The sequence below is a fragment of the Oculina patagonica genome, chromosome 8 (assembly GCF_052425735.1).
Source record: "Oculina patagonica isolate OP01 chromosome 8, crgOcupat, whole genome shotgun sequence".
NCBI classification, from domain to species: Eukaryota; Metazoa; Cnidaria; class Anthozoa; order Scleractinia; family Oculinidae; genus Oculina; species Oculina patagonica.
The window spans coordinates 30004964-30023335 of record NC_135765.1 but is presented as its reverse complement, the minus strand read 5'-3'; the positions used below and the strand labels follow the sequence as shown (position 1 = coordinate 30023335).

Sequence of the window (18372 nt, the reverse complement as noted above, 5' to 3'; positions counted from 1 at the left end):
CTATTCCACTGTTCCATTATGCCACTGTTCCACTGTTCCATTATGCCACTGTTCCACTGTTCCATTGTGCCACTGTTCCACTGTTCCATTTTGCCACTGTTCCACTGTTCCATTATGCCACTGTTCTACTGTTCCACTGTTCCATTATGCCACTGTTCTACTGTGCCACTGTTCCACTGTGCGTCTGTTCCACTGTTCCATTATGCCTCTGTTCCACTGTTCCATTATGCCACTGTTCCACTGTTCCATTGTGCTACTGTTCTACTGTGCCACTGTTCCATTGTGCCACTGTTCCACTGTTCCATTATGCCACTGTTCTACCTGCCACTGTTCCATTGTGCCACTGTTCCATTGTTCCATTATGCCACTGTTCCACTGTGCCACTGTTCCATTATGCCACTGTTCTACTGTTCCACTGTTTCATTATGCCACTGTTCCACTGTTCTACTGTGCCACTGTTCCACTGTGCCTCTGTTCCACTGTTCCATTATGCCACTGTTCCACTGTGCCACTGTTCCATTGTGCCACTGTTCCACTGTTCCACTGTTCCATTATGCCACTGTTCTACTGTGCCTCAGTTCCACTGTGCCACTTTTCCATTGTACCACTGTTCCACTGTTCCAAGGTGTCATTTTTCCACTGTTTTACTTTTCCATTGTGCTCACTATGTCTCTGTTCTACAGTGCCTCTGTTCCCTTAACAACAAGCTGTTGTACTGTGTCTGTGTGCAGTGTGCCACTGCAGCACTGTTCATTATTGCTACTGTGCCTGTTCTGTTAACATTGCTCTGTGTCGTTCCTCTGCAATCCAGTGTTTTACTGTAAAGCGTTTTATACTGTGCCAATCTAAAACTGTACGTCTGTGGTACTAAGCCACCTGTCTACAGTGCCCTGTTCCACAATACAAATTGTTAGACTGTTTAACTGTGCCTCCGTTTCATTGAAGACCTCTACCACTGTGCCAATGAACTACTCCTCCAATGTGCTATTGTTCCATTGTGCCTCTTTTGCACTGTGGCACATGCACAGTTTTACTATGCTACTGTTCTGTTGTTTGACTGTGCCACTGTTCCACTTTCGCTCTGTTCCGCTTTGTTACCGTTTCACTTCACCACTGTGTCGTTGTGCCACTGTACCACTGCGCCTTTGGGCTACTGTGCCACTATTCCACTGTGCAACGGTGCGTCTGTTCCATTTTATCACTGTACCACCTTCGCACTGCTCACCTGTTCTAAAATGCAACTGTTCTATAGAGCCGATCTAACTCTGTTTTACTCTGCATCTGCTTCACTGTGCCACAGTTCATCTTTACTATTGTTCTGCTGTTACACAGTTCCTCTGCCTCCACTGTTCCACTGCGCTACAGCGCCATTGTTCCACCGTGAAATTCTGCCCCTTTTGCACTGTTATACTGTACCGCTATTCTTCAATGCCACTGTTCCACTGAGATACTGTTTAGCTTTGTCACTGTGTCTCTATCCGACCATACCACTGTTCCATTGTATCTGTTTTCAAATGTGGCTCTGTGCCTCCGTGCCACTTTTCTACTGTGCCACTGTTCCACTCTGCCACTGTTTTACAATGCCACTGCTCCACTGTGCTCTGTTCCACTGTGCCACTATTTCACTGAGTCTCTGTCCCACCGTGAGACACTTCCACTGTACCTGTTCAACTTTGCCTCTGTCCCACTGTAGCTGTTGCTCTGTGCCAGTGTGCCTCTGTGCCACCTTGCAACTGTTTCCCCTGTGCAACTGTTACACAGTGCTACTGTTTTGAAATATGTTTTTCTGGCGGAAGTATTAATGGTTGAGGAGACAGTTTTTGGTACCCGAATGCAATTAAGTTGTATCCGTTGAAGAAGAATTTATGTGAGGAAATCAAATCTCAAAATATTTTATATTTAAAAGTTGATCCACAATCTCAAACTATACTTGCTGAAACAAAGTTAAATTCAATCTAACTTCTCAAAACTGTAGCCCTCCTCTCTCTCCCTCATTCAAGGTTGCTTTGTTTTACCCATTTATTTTCGCCGAGACCTAAATCATAAATTGAGGTCGGAAGCGGGTGTCATATCTGCTTTAATTGCGTCACCTAAACAGTCTTTTCCAAAAATAACTACATTGCTTCAATTGTTTAGGCGAAGCCAGTAAAAATCAATATTTAAGCAAATATTTTTAATATCGGACTCTGAGAGCGTAAAAGGACGAGAGCGGGAGTAATATAAGCTTTAATATGTGTTTCAACAGATTGTATCAATTAACGTAAGCCTCGTTTCACGCTACTTAATATTTACGGTCTTACAAACAGAAAAGACGTACGGATCTTAAAATATTTGAACTAGAATATTTGAGCTATATATTTGAATATTTGAACTATCAGGTTTTTTGTCCCCAATTAACGTGAGCTTCGTTTCACGGTGCTTATTTTTTACGGTCTTGCAAACAGAAAAGACGTACTGGAATATTTGAACTATCAGGTTTTATGGCATGAATGTCTTTATAAGTATTAGTCATTTCACAAAAAAATATCGAGGATACCTTTTAAGTGAAACAATGAAACTCAAACTCTCTTTAAATTTATATAACTTAAGACAACTACATGAATCGAACGTAGATTCTCAATAATGTAAGGAACAGAGCTTCACACTAAACTGGTATCCAACAGAAAAACCATTCATTTATCTTAATTAAATCTGTTATAAAACCTAAGATACACTTTTTACAAGTAATGAAAATCCAGAAGTTTTCGTTCAAAACAAAACAGAAAATATATTTCTTGTGCAATCACTGAGAAAAACGCTTAATTCGCCAAATCACTTAATTATGTTTCTTTTTAATTCTATATAAAAACGCGGTGTTGGATGATATACAACAGCGTTTTTGCAAAAGAACAAAGCAAAAAAAAGCTAAAAAATGGAAAAATTAAAACCTCCATACGAGAAGATTCCTTTTGGTAAACTGACATGAGCTAATTCAGGATCAAATAGAAAAATCAACACGATCACCATGTTCCAAGCAGAGTTCACTTATTACCGCCTCACTGATGTGATCTCCATACAAATACAACTTTCTCAGAACTGTGTTCGCTCTCAGTGCTCTAGCTAGTCCAGTAGCGCCGTGGTCGCCAATGTTATTGTAAGACAAATACAACACTGTCAGACTTGTGTTGTTTTGTAATGCTTCAGCTAGTCCAGCAGCACCGTGGTCGCCAATGTTATTGTCAGTCAAATGCAACACTGTCAGACTTGTGTTGTTTTGTAATGCTTCAGCTAGTCCAGTAGCACCGTGGTCACCAATGTTATTGTTAGACAAATCCAACGCTGTCAGACTTGTGTTGTTTTGTAATGCTTCAGCTAGTCCAGTAGCACCTTGGTCACCAATGTTATTGTTAGACAAACCCAACCCTGTCAGACTTGTGTTGTTTTGCAATGCTTCAGCTAGTCCATTAGCACCGTGGGCACCAATGTTATTGTTAGACAAACCCAACCCTGTCAGACTTGTGTTGTTTTGCAATGCTTCAGCTAGTCCATTAGCACCGTGGGCACCAATGTTGTTGTTAGACAAACCCAACCCTGTCAGACTTGTGTTGTTTTGCAATGCTTCAGCTAGTCCATTAGCACCGTGGTCGCCAATGTTATTGTTAGACAAACCCAACCCTGTCAGACTTGTGTTGTTTTGCAATGCTTCAGCTAGTCCATTAGCACCGTGGGCACCAATGTTATTGTTAGACAAACCCAACCCTGTCAGACTTGTGTTGTTTTGCAATGCTTCAGCTAGTCCATTAGCACCGTGGGCACCAATGTTGTTGTGAGACAAATTCAACTCTGTCAGACTTGTGTTCTTTTTCAATGCTTCAGCTAGTCCAGTACCACCGTGGTCACCAATGTTATTGTTAGACAAATTCAACACTGTCAGACTTGTGTTGTTTTGTAATGCTTCAGCTAGTCCAGCAGCACCGTGGTCACCAATGTTATTGTTAGACAAATACAACTTTGTCAGACTTTTGTTTTTTTGTAATGCTTCAGCTAGTCGAGTAGCGCCGTGGGCACCAATGTTATTGAGAGACAAATACAACTTTCTCAGACTTGTGTTCTTTTGTAAAGCTTCAGCTAGTCCAGCAGCACCGTGCTCACCAATGATATTATTAGACAAATACAACTTTGTCAGACTTGTGTTCTTTTGTAAAGCTTCAGCTAGTCCAGTAGCACCGTGCTCACCAATGATATTATTATACAAATACAACTTTCTCAGACTTGTGTTCTTTTGTAAAGCTTCAGCTAGTCCAGTAGCACCGTGCTCACCAATGATATTATTAGACAAATACAACTTTGTCAGACTTGTGTTCTTTTGTAAAGCTTCAGCTAGTCCAGCAGCGCCGTGGGCACCAATGTTATTGTCAGACAAATTCAACTCTGTCAGACTTGAATTCCATTTAAGTGCTTCTGCTACAATAAGAGCGTCAACGCCAATTATCCATCTGAGTCTAAGAGCTTTACGTTTAAGCAATGAACCAGAAACACGTGCCAATTTCAAATGAAAATCATTCTTTTCTTGTTTGCATTCTCGAATGCATTCCAATACAACAGAAAAGCAGCCACCGTCATCTTCATGGTTCACATGAGCCGTTAAACTCTTAACAAGAGCTTCTATTGTTTCCTTGCAACGTACCGCTATCATGCCACATGTGAATTTAAGCACCTCTTTCAGCTCATGGAAGTATCTTCTGTCAGAAGCTAAGCTGTCGGCGCTGACCTCTTTCCCGAGAAGCTGACAACACAGATAAAATGCTGCAAACCATTCTTGGAAACTCTTGTGTAGAAAGCTGTAACGTCGGCGCGGTCTTAGTTTGCTGCCTCCTGGCTGAACTGACAGAAATCCGAATCCAGGTAAGTCAGCTGAATGGCTTCCAAGCTCACTTTCCTCAAAGTCCAAGTTGTCTTCACGCAGACCCTTCAAAGCTATCCAGCCAAGGTGTTTCAACTGAGTTTTGTAAGCTTCAATGAGATCCTCGTTTTTTTCTGGTAATCCTTTCTTCTGTATGTACCGTCTTAGGACACACTGTACTATGTCCATGTACAGTTCAGTTCTACTTTCTGGAAAAACACCCTGAAATTCTTCGCAAACGAGGCATAGAAGTGCAGTGTTTAGAGGATTTGCCGTTAATTCGTTTAAGTTTTCATCATTTTGTAGCATGAACAAGAGCTTTTGGGCCAAATCCTCCATGGTTTTAAAGTACTTGCGGATAAACTTCCGTACATCTTCTTCGGTAAACCCTTCAATCTCTAGCAGGGTGTCACAGTGTATTCTTACTTTTATTCCAGCCGCGTGCCGTGCAGTAGCAACCAAGCGACAATTTGGAAGTAATCTGCCTTGAATGATTTCTGAAAACATTGGCAGTTTATTTGCTGGAACCTCGTCTAATCCATCAAGTATCAGCAATACGTTAGACTGGTTTTGGCGAATGAAGTTGAAGAATCTTTCTTTGACGTCTTCTTTAACATCTCGAGGCAGAAGTTGATCATCAATGGCCTCCCAAAGGTCAGATTTCATATCACGACACCTCAGCAACAACACTGTTTCGAACTTTGGAAAGCCGTTTTCTGCTTCTTGTTTTCCTGTAGCCCAGTCATAAACAAGCTTTTTGCAATACGTTGTCTTCCCCATACCAGGTTTCCCCTCAATCAACACTGTTCTTGGTTGCGGACATTCTTCGTGTGGTTTAAAGATTCCAGACATGTTAACAGTGTCGGTTGTCGCTGTTCCTCTCGTTTTCTTCCTGCTGACAACTTTGAGTTTGGTGAAAATATCATCAAGATGAAAGTGAAACTCTTCACACCATGGAAACGGAGCGAGCCAACCCTCGCGGACTTTGTAGAGATGACGGATTCCGTCAATAATCTTGGTTGGATCAAAACCATCTAGAAGTAATTAAATAATATCACTTCAAGTACTGTGAGAGAGAAATTTAGACGTCCCGAAATTGGGACTTTTTTTCAAAATGAGCAAATTGAAAGTGAGCACATAAAGACAAAGATAAGAAAAGAAACGGGGAATGATTTAGAATGTTTTTAAAAGACGTACAAAAAGTAAGAGCATTTGAGATGTTTTTTAATTTAGCTCTACGTCGATACCCTTATTGACTGACATGCATTCTTACTGTTTAGTTCTTTCTTAAATATTGTTTGCATCTCAAGCCTTATACAAGATGCCCATTAAGGAGGCTCTAAATATTTTTGTTTACAGAGTTAGAGATGCGAAATGCAACGCTTGACGAAAACGGATCAAAATTCTTTTCAATAACAGAAATATACATGAGCATAATCTTAAAATTTCTCTCAATCTTGCGGAATATCGTCTGATTTTAGCCAACTCGGTCTACGGCCTCGTCGGCTAAGTATCAGGTGATATTCCGCGCGATTTCGCAGGATTATTGTTTACTAATCACCTCCGAGCAACTCGCGCGCGAAAACTGTACTCGTTTACGTAATAAACTAGTCAAAAATAATCCTTTCGGGTTATATTATCTCACTGTTTGAGTATATACCAAAACAACATTCACCTCAGTGTCGGTGGCTAGTGGTGGATATTTACCGAGCCGCGTTTTAATTAGTCTGTACAGTATATTGCCCCCTTCCCCGGCTCTTCTCTCATTCTTTAACTCAGGTTTTTTTCCCGGGATAACTGGCGGTTGAACACAACTACCCAAATCGCGTAGAATATAGCAGCAGATCTAACCTTCCATCCAGGGTTCCCTTTCTGCAGCAGATGTTCGGTTCGTCAAAGTGTCCATCTTTTCTTCCATGTTTCCAATTTTAACTTTCATCTCCTCGAGTTTGTTTATGATGCTTTCTAAGAATAAAAAATTACTTTTCATTAATTGAAATCAAGACGGTGACTTCTTAATGGCTCTCTTAGATGGTCTATGTAACACGGGATATTGAGTGATTTGTTGTGAAGCACAAAGTGATCATCAAATCGAGGAAACAGGGATTACCGTGAAAACTCTATTGAGCATCCCCACCCTCTCTATTATACCCGACTCACTAATTAATAAGTATCCATCTGGATGTTGAATTTTGAATGACCCTTCCACCCCTTCCACATCTCGCACCTTCTCTCATCAGTAGTCACCAGCCAGACTAGAGAAAGTAAACAGAATTATTTGGCGCCCATTAATGCTAAGAAGTTGTACTTTCCTGCTGAAGTAGCTAGGAACAAAGACTGGTAAAATATTGATCCTCTGTGTATTATGTACCAAAGTCATTAGGGTTATATTATAACACATACAATTGCTATCTGTGGATCTGAATCCCTGTCATACATTTTTGTTAATATTCTTTTTCGTAGGGTCCACTAAAAACTTAAATGGCTTCGTAAACACAATTTCATCTTTATATTACCTTCATCCTTCGCTTCTTCTCTTGATGATATCTGAGTATTTAACTTTTCAGTGATGTTTCGTATTTCACTTCTCATTTGCTGAAAATCATCTCTGGCTTGGTCTGAGGATATAAAGGGTCAGTTTAGAGTTTAATTACCAACAAGTCAGTCCCTAAAAGTGCAACTTAAAGCGAGCAAAGTGATACCGAAAACGAACTACTCTTTCGCTAGATTAACTGTTTTGTGCTGTGTAAACACTGCTATTACCCTTCATTAAAACTGACCTTCATCTTTGGTTTCTTCTCTTTGTGCCATCAAAGTGTCCAACTTGTCACTTATGTTTCCTATCTCACTTTTCATCTTTTTGAGGTCGTTTCTGATTTTGTCTGAGAATGAAATTTACGTAACGTACTGTTTAGTTCGATGGTGCCTTTATAATCAGAGTAATCAGATTTCACTTGCTCTTATGATCAATTGTTATAAGATCAGAGATATCAAATAGTGTATAAGCATAAATTTCTCATGATCAGTTTGAGCAGTTATTTTATCAGCAGTGTGCCATTTAGTCTACAGTCTGAAGATGTAAGTCCATTTTTGTCCTGTCAACTTTTTAAATCAACTTTTGGTAGTGTAATAATATTGTAAGGTTACCTTTCTAAATCGTCAGTCAGTCAGTCAGTCAGTCAGTCAGTCAGTCAGTCAATGAGGATTTCAGAATAACTGAGAGGGAATCTTTTTCTTCACCAGAGATGGATTCTTTGTACCTTCAAAAATCTCAATTTAAGCAAAGAGCATTCAACACTGTAAGCACTGACCTTCATCTTGGCTTGATCCCGTCAAAGAGTCTAACTTTTCACTAACGTTTTTCACTTGATTTCCCATTTGCTCGAGTTTTTCTTTGATGTTGTCTGAGGATCAAAAGGCCAGCGCGTCAATTTCAGTTTAAAGTGGTGTAAGGTCGTGTTTTTATAGTCTTCTTTGCTCCTCAAATTGTAGGAAGCAATGCTTAATATATAAAACGATAATCATACAGGAAACAGACTAGCCCCAGCAGATGATAAATCCTTCTTTACTTATGACAAATCAGTGAGAGAAACCATTTTTTCGCCGGAAAGCTGTTGCTGTTTAGTATGTGCTGTACTATAAGTACTTTAGACTTTCCTCGCTCGCTTTTTCCTATTACCAGCCCCTTAGTTTTATTGCTTCGTAAAAGATCATTCTACCGAATTCTTAGTGAACAGAAAGGAATAACCAGGTCTGTCAAAGAAGGGTACCGGTAACTAATTTACAATTATTCCACGAGCGCGCCTTGGATATGAGATGGTAGATATATAGCCAACGAGGCGCGAGTGGAATAATAATTGTTTTGTTAAAACGCGCAAAGAATATTGCAATATTTGAACTCCCCAGCTGTTTTCGTTGGCGCTTATCGGCTACCATATTTGTGGTCAATGGTATATGAGCTCATATACTATTGCCTGTTAATTAACCAATCAAAACTCGGAAATTGCAATATACCATTGCAAGTAAAACCGATATAAAATTCCTTAAAACTCTTAACTTTTTTGCTTGCAAAGTCTCCATATTACTTCTAAAGAATTTTACAAACGTGTGCATTTGAATGTTTGAAGGCTATTGGTTCAGTATGGACTTATGTGCCCAAAGGCACGGAGAGGGAGAGGATTGCATCGTTGCTCCAATGGATTTTTAAACATACCTTCCACCACTCCAAGTTTATCCTCGATTTCACCTTTTTCTTCCTTCAACTGCTTTAGCAACTCTTTGTGAACAACAAAAACAAAATAATTAATGTTAAGAAGCTAACACACTTTCTTTTCACGACTGAAGTTAGTACAACTTTCCAGATAGACCCTTATTTGAGGTTAACACTCAAAATCGTAATCTCTCTTCACGCATGGACCCAGAACGGACCTCTTTTTCGATCATCCTGTACCTCTCTCGTTCCAAAGTTCTTTCTTCTGTTACCCTTAATGCTAAATTTTAAACTTACCCTCAATCTCTTCAAGTTTGTCTTTGATGTTGTCTTCATCTTTCTTCCATTGCTTTAGCAGCTCTCTGTAGTGTTCCTCCGTGTCGGAATCCATGCACTCGTTCTTGAGCTTATTGATAGCAGCTCCATAACTCGTTCCTCCCAGTGCTACCAGCGCGTTACCGATATCCTGCCAGTAGGTGTTAAACGTAGCATCGTCAACAGAAGCCTGGCTTGCATGGCCGTATACAGTATTACGGTAGTACTTCACCCTGGCTATATTGGCTTCGATACTGATGTCAGCAGCAGGCGGAAGACTGTCCCAGCCAGTGGCAGGAGCGTGCAAACCACAGATGTTCCTCAGCAGCACCATAAGGAGTGTTATATCGAAGTTCGCTGACGAAACAGTTGAAGGAATAGTAGGGAACAACTTTCCCCATTGGGTAGGGTTGAGGATTCTTCTTGCCCTAAGGGTCTGTAGTGCCGCATGTTCTGGATGACGTGTCAAAACAAGATGCAGTCCTACTGGAGGGTGTATACCATCAAAGGTGTCTCTAAAGGCCTGGGATCCGACATCCACCAGAAGACGGCACAACCGAGCGTAGTTGGTCGTCTCCTTGGTGGATGCAACTGATGGTGGAGCAGCAGAAGCCATTGTCTGGTGACCAGAAGAATCTAGAGATACATTTTTTTATTTGTTACGAAATTTGCACGTTATATCAAACATTTTTGTAACAAAGACTTTACTTTATACCGTTTAAAGTATCATAGTCAATCATGATGCTTTGCGCGTATCAAGAGCCTTATCCGCCATTTTAAATGCCATCTAATGTCGAGTGTTTTCAATTGTGGCCGACAATCCAAGCGCATCTTTGCGTACGCAGTACATTCACATCTTAAACTACCATGAAAGTCAGTAAATATCTGTGCTTCATTTCGAGCGTTTATTTTATTGGTCTCTTTTAATTTGCCGTTAAAATATTCGTTTGTAGGTAGGATGCCCGATGGCATTTCGCGTTCCAAAGCGCGGTCGGTCGAAACCACCGAACAAACAAAGAGAATTCTTTCACGACATTCAACGTTCGACCTCTGGGATCAAAAGCAAGATAGTCTTAGCATCAAAGGGCTTAGTTATAGCCAGTTTGCAGAAATACGACACTTGTTTTATTCTTGCAAGCCGATTTTTAGTTCCACATTTGCATATACTAGAGCACTCAAGCGCGGAATTTCGAGAAGGACAACCAGTAGATTTAGCCGTTCTCTTTCGACTCCACATAATCTTGCAGGAACAATCTTACAAAGGAAAAAGGAACACGAATACTCTATAACATAAGGAAAGATTTTGAATAGTAAGCTTAGAGAAAATTGTTCCACTCCTTAGCACTCGAACGGAGTCCGCCGCAGAGGAAAATGTTGAAGCGATCGCTTCTCCGCTCTCATTTTGCCCTGCGCATCTGACAGCGGACGAACCATAAATATCTGTGCTTCAAGATGGCCCCGGAGTTCAAAATTCTTCGATATCTATTAGGCTGTCACAATCTTCGATGTTCATTCCATACATTCTGGCAGATATTTTAAAGTTGATTCGAGTGAAAACTTTCGCGCGTTGTCAAATTTCGTCGCGTTCTGTTGAATTTGCACGCGCGTCACATGTAATCTGAAGCGAGACTCCCCGCAGTTGCCTGAATGAAAACAATAATAGAGGCGTGGCTGACTAGGATCCTTTAACAGGTTTTGTATTAGGTTTTGCCGTTTTCTCTGGACAGTTGCTCCTTAATAATCACGATTCTTCTACAAAAATGTCAATCCTTTGATGATAAAATACAAAAGAACCCCGGTAACTCGAGCTCTGAAGGGAGACGAAAAACAGTTCTAGTCATGCATCAGTCAATTGAAACCCCGGCACCCCGACCCCCGGAACTTAGCGGGGATTTAACGCGTCCAAAGCCGGGTTTTAACGCACTTTTAACGGCGCGTTGGCCCCGGTGGGCGGTGGATTTAACAAATTGTCAGTAGATCGGGGCCGTTGAAGCGGTGATTTAACAGCCAACACACGATCAACTGAAGCGGGGACGATAGCTGGGGTTTAACATGAAGAACTAAACGTTTTCCTCTGAAATGTTCATTCTGAGGAATCTGTTCTAAGAATTAATTCTCCGCGCTTTTTACTTGATAAAGCCTTTCATGACGCCTGGCAGATGACACGAATAGCAATTCGTGTATTAAAACGTTTCTGTAGGTTTGTAATGTGTTCGTCGGCATAGACTCCTTTTGAATCTGCTCCCTTCGTACACTATCGTCTTTCAAGAAAGTAGTTTTGTTTCCGAGATTGCAGCCGTGAATTATATCGTAGGGTGAAAGCTGTTTGCCTTTAGAAATATTCTCCTATTTTGTCTCTTCTTGTGTCCCACATTGCAAAGACGTCGTCAACGCATCGTTTCCAAAGGAAAGGTTTTTTGCGGCTACTCTGTTTCAATGTTTCGTTTTCTATTTTGGCCATAAAGATGTTAGCAAAAGCTACGGCAATTTTCGTGCCATGGCTGTTTGATGGGTTTAAAGATAATCTTTTCCATTGAATTGGAACGAGTTTTCTTGAAAGATAAGACTGAGCATTTCTCTTAAAACCTGTTAGGTACGGGACGGGAGGGTTTCCTTGATGAAATTCTTCGTATGCTTCGCACACAGTGTTAATGAGACAAGGAAGGCTTTTTTAGGCTGTGTAATCTTCTCAATGAAGTAATTGAAGTATGTCGTACGAAGCTTGTTTCTGTGCTATTGGCTGAGTGAGGTAGATAGTCAACAAAATCTGAAATACATACTGTAGGGCAATCCAATCCCTATTTTATAGGCCTTTGGCGTGAGGTGTGTTTATCATAGCTAATTTCGAGTTTGAAATTTGGCCGATTTGTGACTCTGACTACAAAAATCGATTTTCCTAAATTTCTCAAAGTAAAAGGCGTTTGGCGGAAATAAATTTTAAGTACAGATGTTTTAAATTCTGCAACAAAATCAAGATTTTTGCCCGGTAGTATTGCTGTCAGTAGTGTTCGTTTAAGTGTTTAAATCAGATTGAAAAAATCATTAATTATTTATGAGGGTGCAAACCAATCCCAGCACAGTATTCAGATCACATGCACACAACTGTTAACCCCAATACAAATCAAATTAACAATGTAATTAACTTTTGATACAAACTCCTACTCAGCTAATTAGTATTCATTAACTTTTGATAGAGATCTCTACTGATTCGCATAAAATACTTTGCATTCAATTTATTGTTTTTATTTCACAAGTAGAACTAGTTGTACCTATCGGTAAGTGCCAACGAGCGAAATACTCATGTTTGTTCATAAGAACAGATATTGAATGGTTTTTGATAGAACTATATTTGAAATGACCAAAATATGGTAAATTGTATTTTAGGTAATCTCTGGTGTTCATAAATGACACAGGCTTGATAGCCTGCGTAGCAGGCGCCGTATTTTGAAGTTTCCAGCGCGCGTATTTTCGCGATCGCGCACTCTTTTAAACACACTAAAAAACGTACACAGATGTCTAGCTGCACGTCTGCTACGCAGGCTACGGGTTTGACAGATTACTGTATACAACACGCGATGGTTAAAATGTTTCCGTCCACAAAAGGGATAGCTGCATTTCAAGAACTTCTTATAAATCAAATCCCAAATTTTTTTAAAAAAATAATTTTCAGTAATCAGAGACAGTAATGCACGGGTCAGATTTCAGTCTCGCATGCGAAGTGTCATGTTCAGTTACACTAGTTACGCAAAACTTGAAAAATTTGAACAGAAAACAAAACTTGAACGGTCAAGGATTATTTGGAGACAAAATTTTTATTCAAGTTAACATTACATTTGCCGTTAGATGCAAAAAACTTTTGACTTTCTTGTGTGTTTGACATGCAGTAATTTTAGTGAGCGTCGCTTTGTATTGATGTTATTCCTACGCGGAGCGAAAATGCGTGCCAAATAAAATATAAACGGTATTTGATTTGGAATAAATCATCGGTCAAACAATTACTATAAACACAATAAATACTAAAAGGAAGCATTTACCCGACTTCAGCATTCTCATAAGTCAAGAAAACTCTATTTAAAGTCAACAGTCCGCTTTTGATTTTCATGTCTCTCTTCGATCGTAAATCAAAGGACTCCAAAGTCGAAAGATTATTTCATCGCTTTTAAGACCTTGATGTTCGTTTTTTCGGCGGTCGAATATTCTGTACGGTATCCTCTTTCGATTTATAATTTCCTAAAGGTGTATTTATCGGTAAAGGGATGAATGACCACATTGAAAATTTTAACAGCGAGCCGCGTGTACGCCATTTTGGTCATTTGCTCTCTAGCAAGGAGTGAGAGACTGGGAACCAGTTGGGAAGAACAATACAACCCAAATATGGGGTTTACTTACACCCAAATATGGTCAAAAAAAGTCCCTTACGCTGAACATAAGATTTTCTCTGCCTATACACTCATACGCACACGGCTCTATGATTCTGCCGCCTCGACAGCCTCGCCTCTTGGCTCGGCTGTCTCGTTGGCAATAAAATACTTACACGACAAGAAGAGCTAACTGCTAATGGGATATTTCAATTGGCATTCGTGGCAAGCTGCAAGAACCAGAATAAGAGTTATTGGGGTATACGGTAATGTTGACCTAAGTTTTGATCAAGGGAAACGAAATTTAGTTCAAGTTAGAAGGGTTTTCGAGTTATCCGAGTTCAAGTTACCGGGGTTCTACTGTAATTTCGAAAGCTGAATAAGTCGATTTCCTCGCTTTAAATACGATACTCAGTGATACCATATTTCCCTTCTTCGCATGAATTTATGTCGTGCTTTACGTTTCATAATACCCGGGGTATTCCATCGAACAAAATCGAACGAATTTTTCACCAGTGAAGTCAATCGAACTCAATCGAATAACATACAACGATTAAATTCGATGTTGGTCGGTCATCGAACGAAATCGAACACAGAACTCACAGAAGTCTTCGTTCGATTGAGTTCGTTAATCGAACTTTAAGCTAAAATTCAAGATAAAGAATTTTAAGCCTGATGAGCGCGTATTGTTAGTGACTGGACGCGGAATCATATAATCTTTTTCTTTTATCTGATCTACAAGAAACAATACATAACAAGAACTGCAAGCAGTTTATAATCGTGCGGGTAATGTTTGACCACCTGACCTCTTTCAGTGCTTTGGCTTAAAGGCATGGCGCCGCACAGTAAAATCTTTAGAAAAGCAGTCACTTGAGAAACACACAAGTCGTCACCACATCATCTTTTGCTTTTTAAAACCACATGCCTAGCCGGAAAAATGCCTGCTTACGCATGCAAATATTTATTTTGTTCCGAATGTTCAATAAAATAAACCCAAACCAGTTCATTTAAAAGAAAGCCAAATCACGTCAAAATAAAGAGTAGACTAAGGCAATTGCATTTACAAAAACTCTTTCTCATGGTAAGCGAATGTTGAGATGCTCTGAATCCCGGTTCTAAATGATCCAAATATGGAAGTATTTGGGAACGCAACTTTCAATGCCTGGATCTATATGATAGACCTATTTGGAATCAGGTGATGGAAAACCGAACGTTCGATTTTGCTCGATTCAGAATGTATTGTTCGTTCGGTGACCGAACTAAATCGAACCTCATGGAACATCTAACTTTGGATTTGGTTCGATTCGCATTTATGATTTGTGAGTTCGATTTCGTTTGATGGCCGAACAAAATCGAATTTAATCGCTCGATTAAATTCGATTGAGTTCCTGAAAGAGCATCATGCATGCTTACCTTGAACATTAAACGTTCCCACCGATCCAAAATGACCTTCGTTCGCAATCAACTCCAAGACATCATCAATAAAAAACTCTGGCTGTGAACAAGCGATGAATTCCTGTATAACATCGAATGAGAGGAAAATTAGCTTCATGTAAGGTAGCCTGCGATGCAGACGAACAAAACCCCGGTTATATCCGTCTGCGAATTAGAGCACAAAAGCTTGTTCCGGCCCCCCGCGTGTTACCAGGGATTTCTATAATAACCTCTGATTGGCTTTTGAATAGGGCCGTTCTTTCGTGCGCCGCGATTGGTCAAGTGAATGTTGTGAACCATAGTTACGCGTTCGATGAATACCAGATACCAGTTAGGTCAGTTACAGTAAAAACGTTTTTGTCATATAATTTGTACATTTGCCGTTCGCTTTTCACTCGTTTAGAAAGGACACTATATGTTGTCAGCTGTATTATTTGGAGGCGTTTTAAGTTGAGAGACTGTCGCTTTTTTATTAATAGCAAATGTAGGGTTGAAGATGAAAACTTTCATGCAGTAGGTTTTATTGTGTAATTGCCCAATCTGCCCACTCACAAAAATAAATTACTCTGTGTCAAAATGCTTCTGGTAAAATTGCAATATTCTTTTTAGATTTTTTTGTTTCTTTTTAAAGGTAAAATAATAGTTCTCACCTTACATAAAATCCGGTATGAAATTGCCTTTTAAAAAAACTTTGCCGGATAATCCGAAGAAGGTGATGTATTCCTCGGTCAGTTCCTGAAAGTAACAAACGCAACTTTATCAAGCATGAAATATGAAAGTACCCAGGGGAAACAAAATAATCTCACAGAGCAAAAAGGAATGTTTAAAATTGTTAACTTTGCTGCTAAACAGTTAACATGAATGAAAATTTTGATGATTTGTCACGCAACTAAATGAAACGGGCCATTTACATTTTATGCATAACACAAATGTCACAAATTGCTCTTTATCCTGCATTTGTTGAAGCAAATGTTTGGGCCACGTAAAAACTGTGTAAACCTAGGATTTGATGATGTTGCAATATGCTGGACGTATTAAGCCTGCAAAAATTTCTTCCATTTCGCTCAGAATAGGCAAAAACCCGTAGCCGAAGACGCGAGAAACCGATGTGCGCGAGTGAAGCTCGCTCGCCTCGCGAGGACATCTCTCTCCAATACCCGCACACTGACCAGAGACTTCGTCCCGGACTGTTTTGTAGTCTGGAGCGTGTTAAATTCACATTGGAGAGCAACCCACTATCTGTATTCCTTTGCAATGATTACGAAACACTAGCAATTTAATCACAACATATTAAAATGTCACTCTCATTGGCAATCACGAAGAATAAGTTTCGATTTCACTTTCCATTTCCGCTTTCATGCTCGCTCGTTTCTCTGCACAGTTGCTCGGACGACAACTGCTCACATCTGCTTACCTTAAACGTAAAAAGCTCCTTCCGATCCAAAATAACCTTCGTTCGGAATCAACTCCTGGACATCAACAACGAAAAACTGTGGCTGAGAAGAGACGATGAATTCCTGTGTAACATCGAATGAGACAAACCTTAGCTCCATTTAGCGTTGGAGATTAAAATCTTTATCCAGAAAGCTGTTATAGAAAAAGCATCTACCTTACCTTAAACTAAAAAAAGTTCCCTCTAAACCAAATTGACGCCTCTCGCTCGCTTTCAACTCCAAGACATCAACAACACAAAACTGTGGCTGTGAAGAGGCGATGAATTCCTGTATAGCATCGAATTAGATGAGTATTTATATTAAAAGTTTAATTTAGGAAAACCTTGATGCAGTAGGCTGTTATAGAACTTAGTATCTAGCTTACCTTGAACTTCCCACTGAACCAAGTTAACGCCCCTCGTTCGCAATCACCTCCAAGACATCAACACAAAACTGTGGCCGCGAAGAGTCGACGAATCCCTGTATAACATATCGAATGAGACGAAAATTAACTTCATGTAGTGTTGGAGATAAAACAATTATCGCAGTGGGCTGTTATGGAAAATGTCTTGTCACGCGAAGTAAAAGTATCTCAGTAAATGTCCTTACCCGTGATCTCGGTAAAAAGTGACTGTATCTCGTTGGATTTTTTCATTTAAAGTGATTTGCGAACCATTAACGTTTCCGCCGTCTACTGAAAAGCCGCTCCCAGAACTAAAAGGTGTTGTCTGGAGATATGTTTTTCTGAAGAATCACGAGATCAAAAGCACTCGGAATGCGACGGATGAAATTACAGCAGATTAGACAAATGTCACGCTTACTTGTCCAAAATAACGCAACTCTGATGTTTTCGTGACACTCAATGGTTTATTTTATGTCTTTTCATCCAAGAATTTTATTTGCTGTTTAACATTTGAATAGTTGCAAGTGTGAAGAACATATATTTTCAACAAACCGCAAAAGATTCGATTGATAGCAACGAAATTATGGTTGACGGTTCATTTGTTATAGCGTTGAAAGGCACAGTAATATGTCACTTAACTATAACGTCTACAAAATTTGATGCATTTTCAATTAAATTTAATCAAAATGTAATGTATTTTCCCTCAAGTAACAAATACAAAATTCTAAATTCCAACCAACCAGCCATAATGTAATAAATAAGGCTTAATTAATCGTTCAACACTTGAGTTAATAAGCAATCCCGCAAATCTATTCGCCTCCGTTTAAAGTAAAAATATCTCGAGTCACCAAAAAGGACTGAACCAAAATAATGCTGGTGTCTGTTTAGTTTAATTTTTGGTCAGTAGTTATCAGTGATTCAGGTTTACAAGAAAAAAAGTTTCGGAACCTTGTGAATTAGTGTTTTCTGCTTTGCTTTTTTAGGCCTTTTTGAGTGATTCAGTTTTATTTGCATTTGAAGATTGGCTACCACCCAGCACTCATTTGCTGTAGAACATGGTTCTTTGTGTCTTCAGTGTTTCAAGCTTGCACTTCATTTAGTTTATCGTTTTACTTTATATTGCTGACCCTGATCTACGCTAACATCCGGCTTCACTTCGCTGCTGTTTGTACAAGTGGTCCTTTCATTATTTTGGTCTCTTAACACTTGCAGATCGACAGATCGACTTTGGTCACGATAATTATACTAGCTCCTTTAACCAACCTTATACTAGGTCCTTTTGCAATAAAAATAAGCACAAAGAGCGAGAACTACTGACAGGTGAGGACCGAGAGTAA

The 18372-nt window shown here is 39.7% G+C and overlaps 2 protein-coding genes across 8 annotated transcripts in view; one reads left to right on the top strand and one right to left on the bottom strand.

The window, feature by feature from the left end:
- Nucleotides 1-18372, top strand: part of LOC144664014 (uncharacterized) — a 253535-nt gene that overhangs the window by 16847 nt on the left and 218316 nt on the right. The window lies entirely within an intron of this gene.
- On the bottom strand, nt 35-17698 carry LOC144664008 (uncharacterized). 5 transcript variants are annotated; one of them, XM_078525110.1, is made up of 14 exons: nt 17242-17698; nt 17018-17112; nt 16814-16920; nt 16614-16716; nt 15850-15934; nt 15179-15281; nt 13942-13995; nt 9390-10043; nt 9096-9158; nt 8194-8286; nt 7663-7764; nt 7399-7500; nt 6734-6847; nt 35-5916 (listed from the first exon to the last, which is right to left on the bottom strand). In XM_078525110.1, exons 8-14 carry the CDS (start codon nt 10021-10023, stop codon nt 2978-2980), a joined length of 4047 nt encoding a protein of 1348 aa, XP_078381236.1. In that variant the 5' UTR covers nt 10024-10043; nt 13942-13995; nt 15179-15281; nt 15850-15934; nt 16614-16716; nt 16814-16920; nt 17018-17112; nt 17242-17698; the 3' UTR covers nt 35-2977. The 5 variants fall into 5 exon arrangements, with proteins under 5 accessions (XP_078381236.1, XP_078381237.1, XP_078381238.1 ...); XM_078525111.1 differs by having other exon boundaries at nt 16814-16899; XM_078525112.1 differs by lacking the exons at nt 15850-15934; nt 16614-16716.

Bases quoted from the DNA above. Each gene is read 5' to 3' on its own strand.
- LOC144664008 (XM_078525110.1), bottom strand. From the start codon at position 10,023: ATGGCTTCTGCTGCTCCACCATCAGTTGCATCCACCAAGGAGACGACC. The intron at 8,287-9,095 runs GTATGTTTAAAA...TTTGATCCTCAG, and splicing joins TAAACTTGGAGTGGTGGAAG to ACAACATCAAAGAAAAACTC. The intron at 6,848-7,398 runs GTAATATAAAGA...TTTTATTCTTAG, and splicing joins AGAAGAAGCGAAGGATGAAG to AAAGCATCATAAACAAACTC.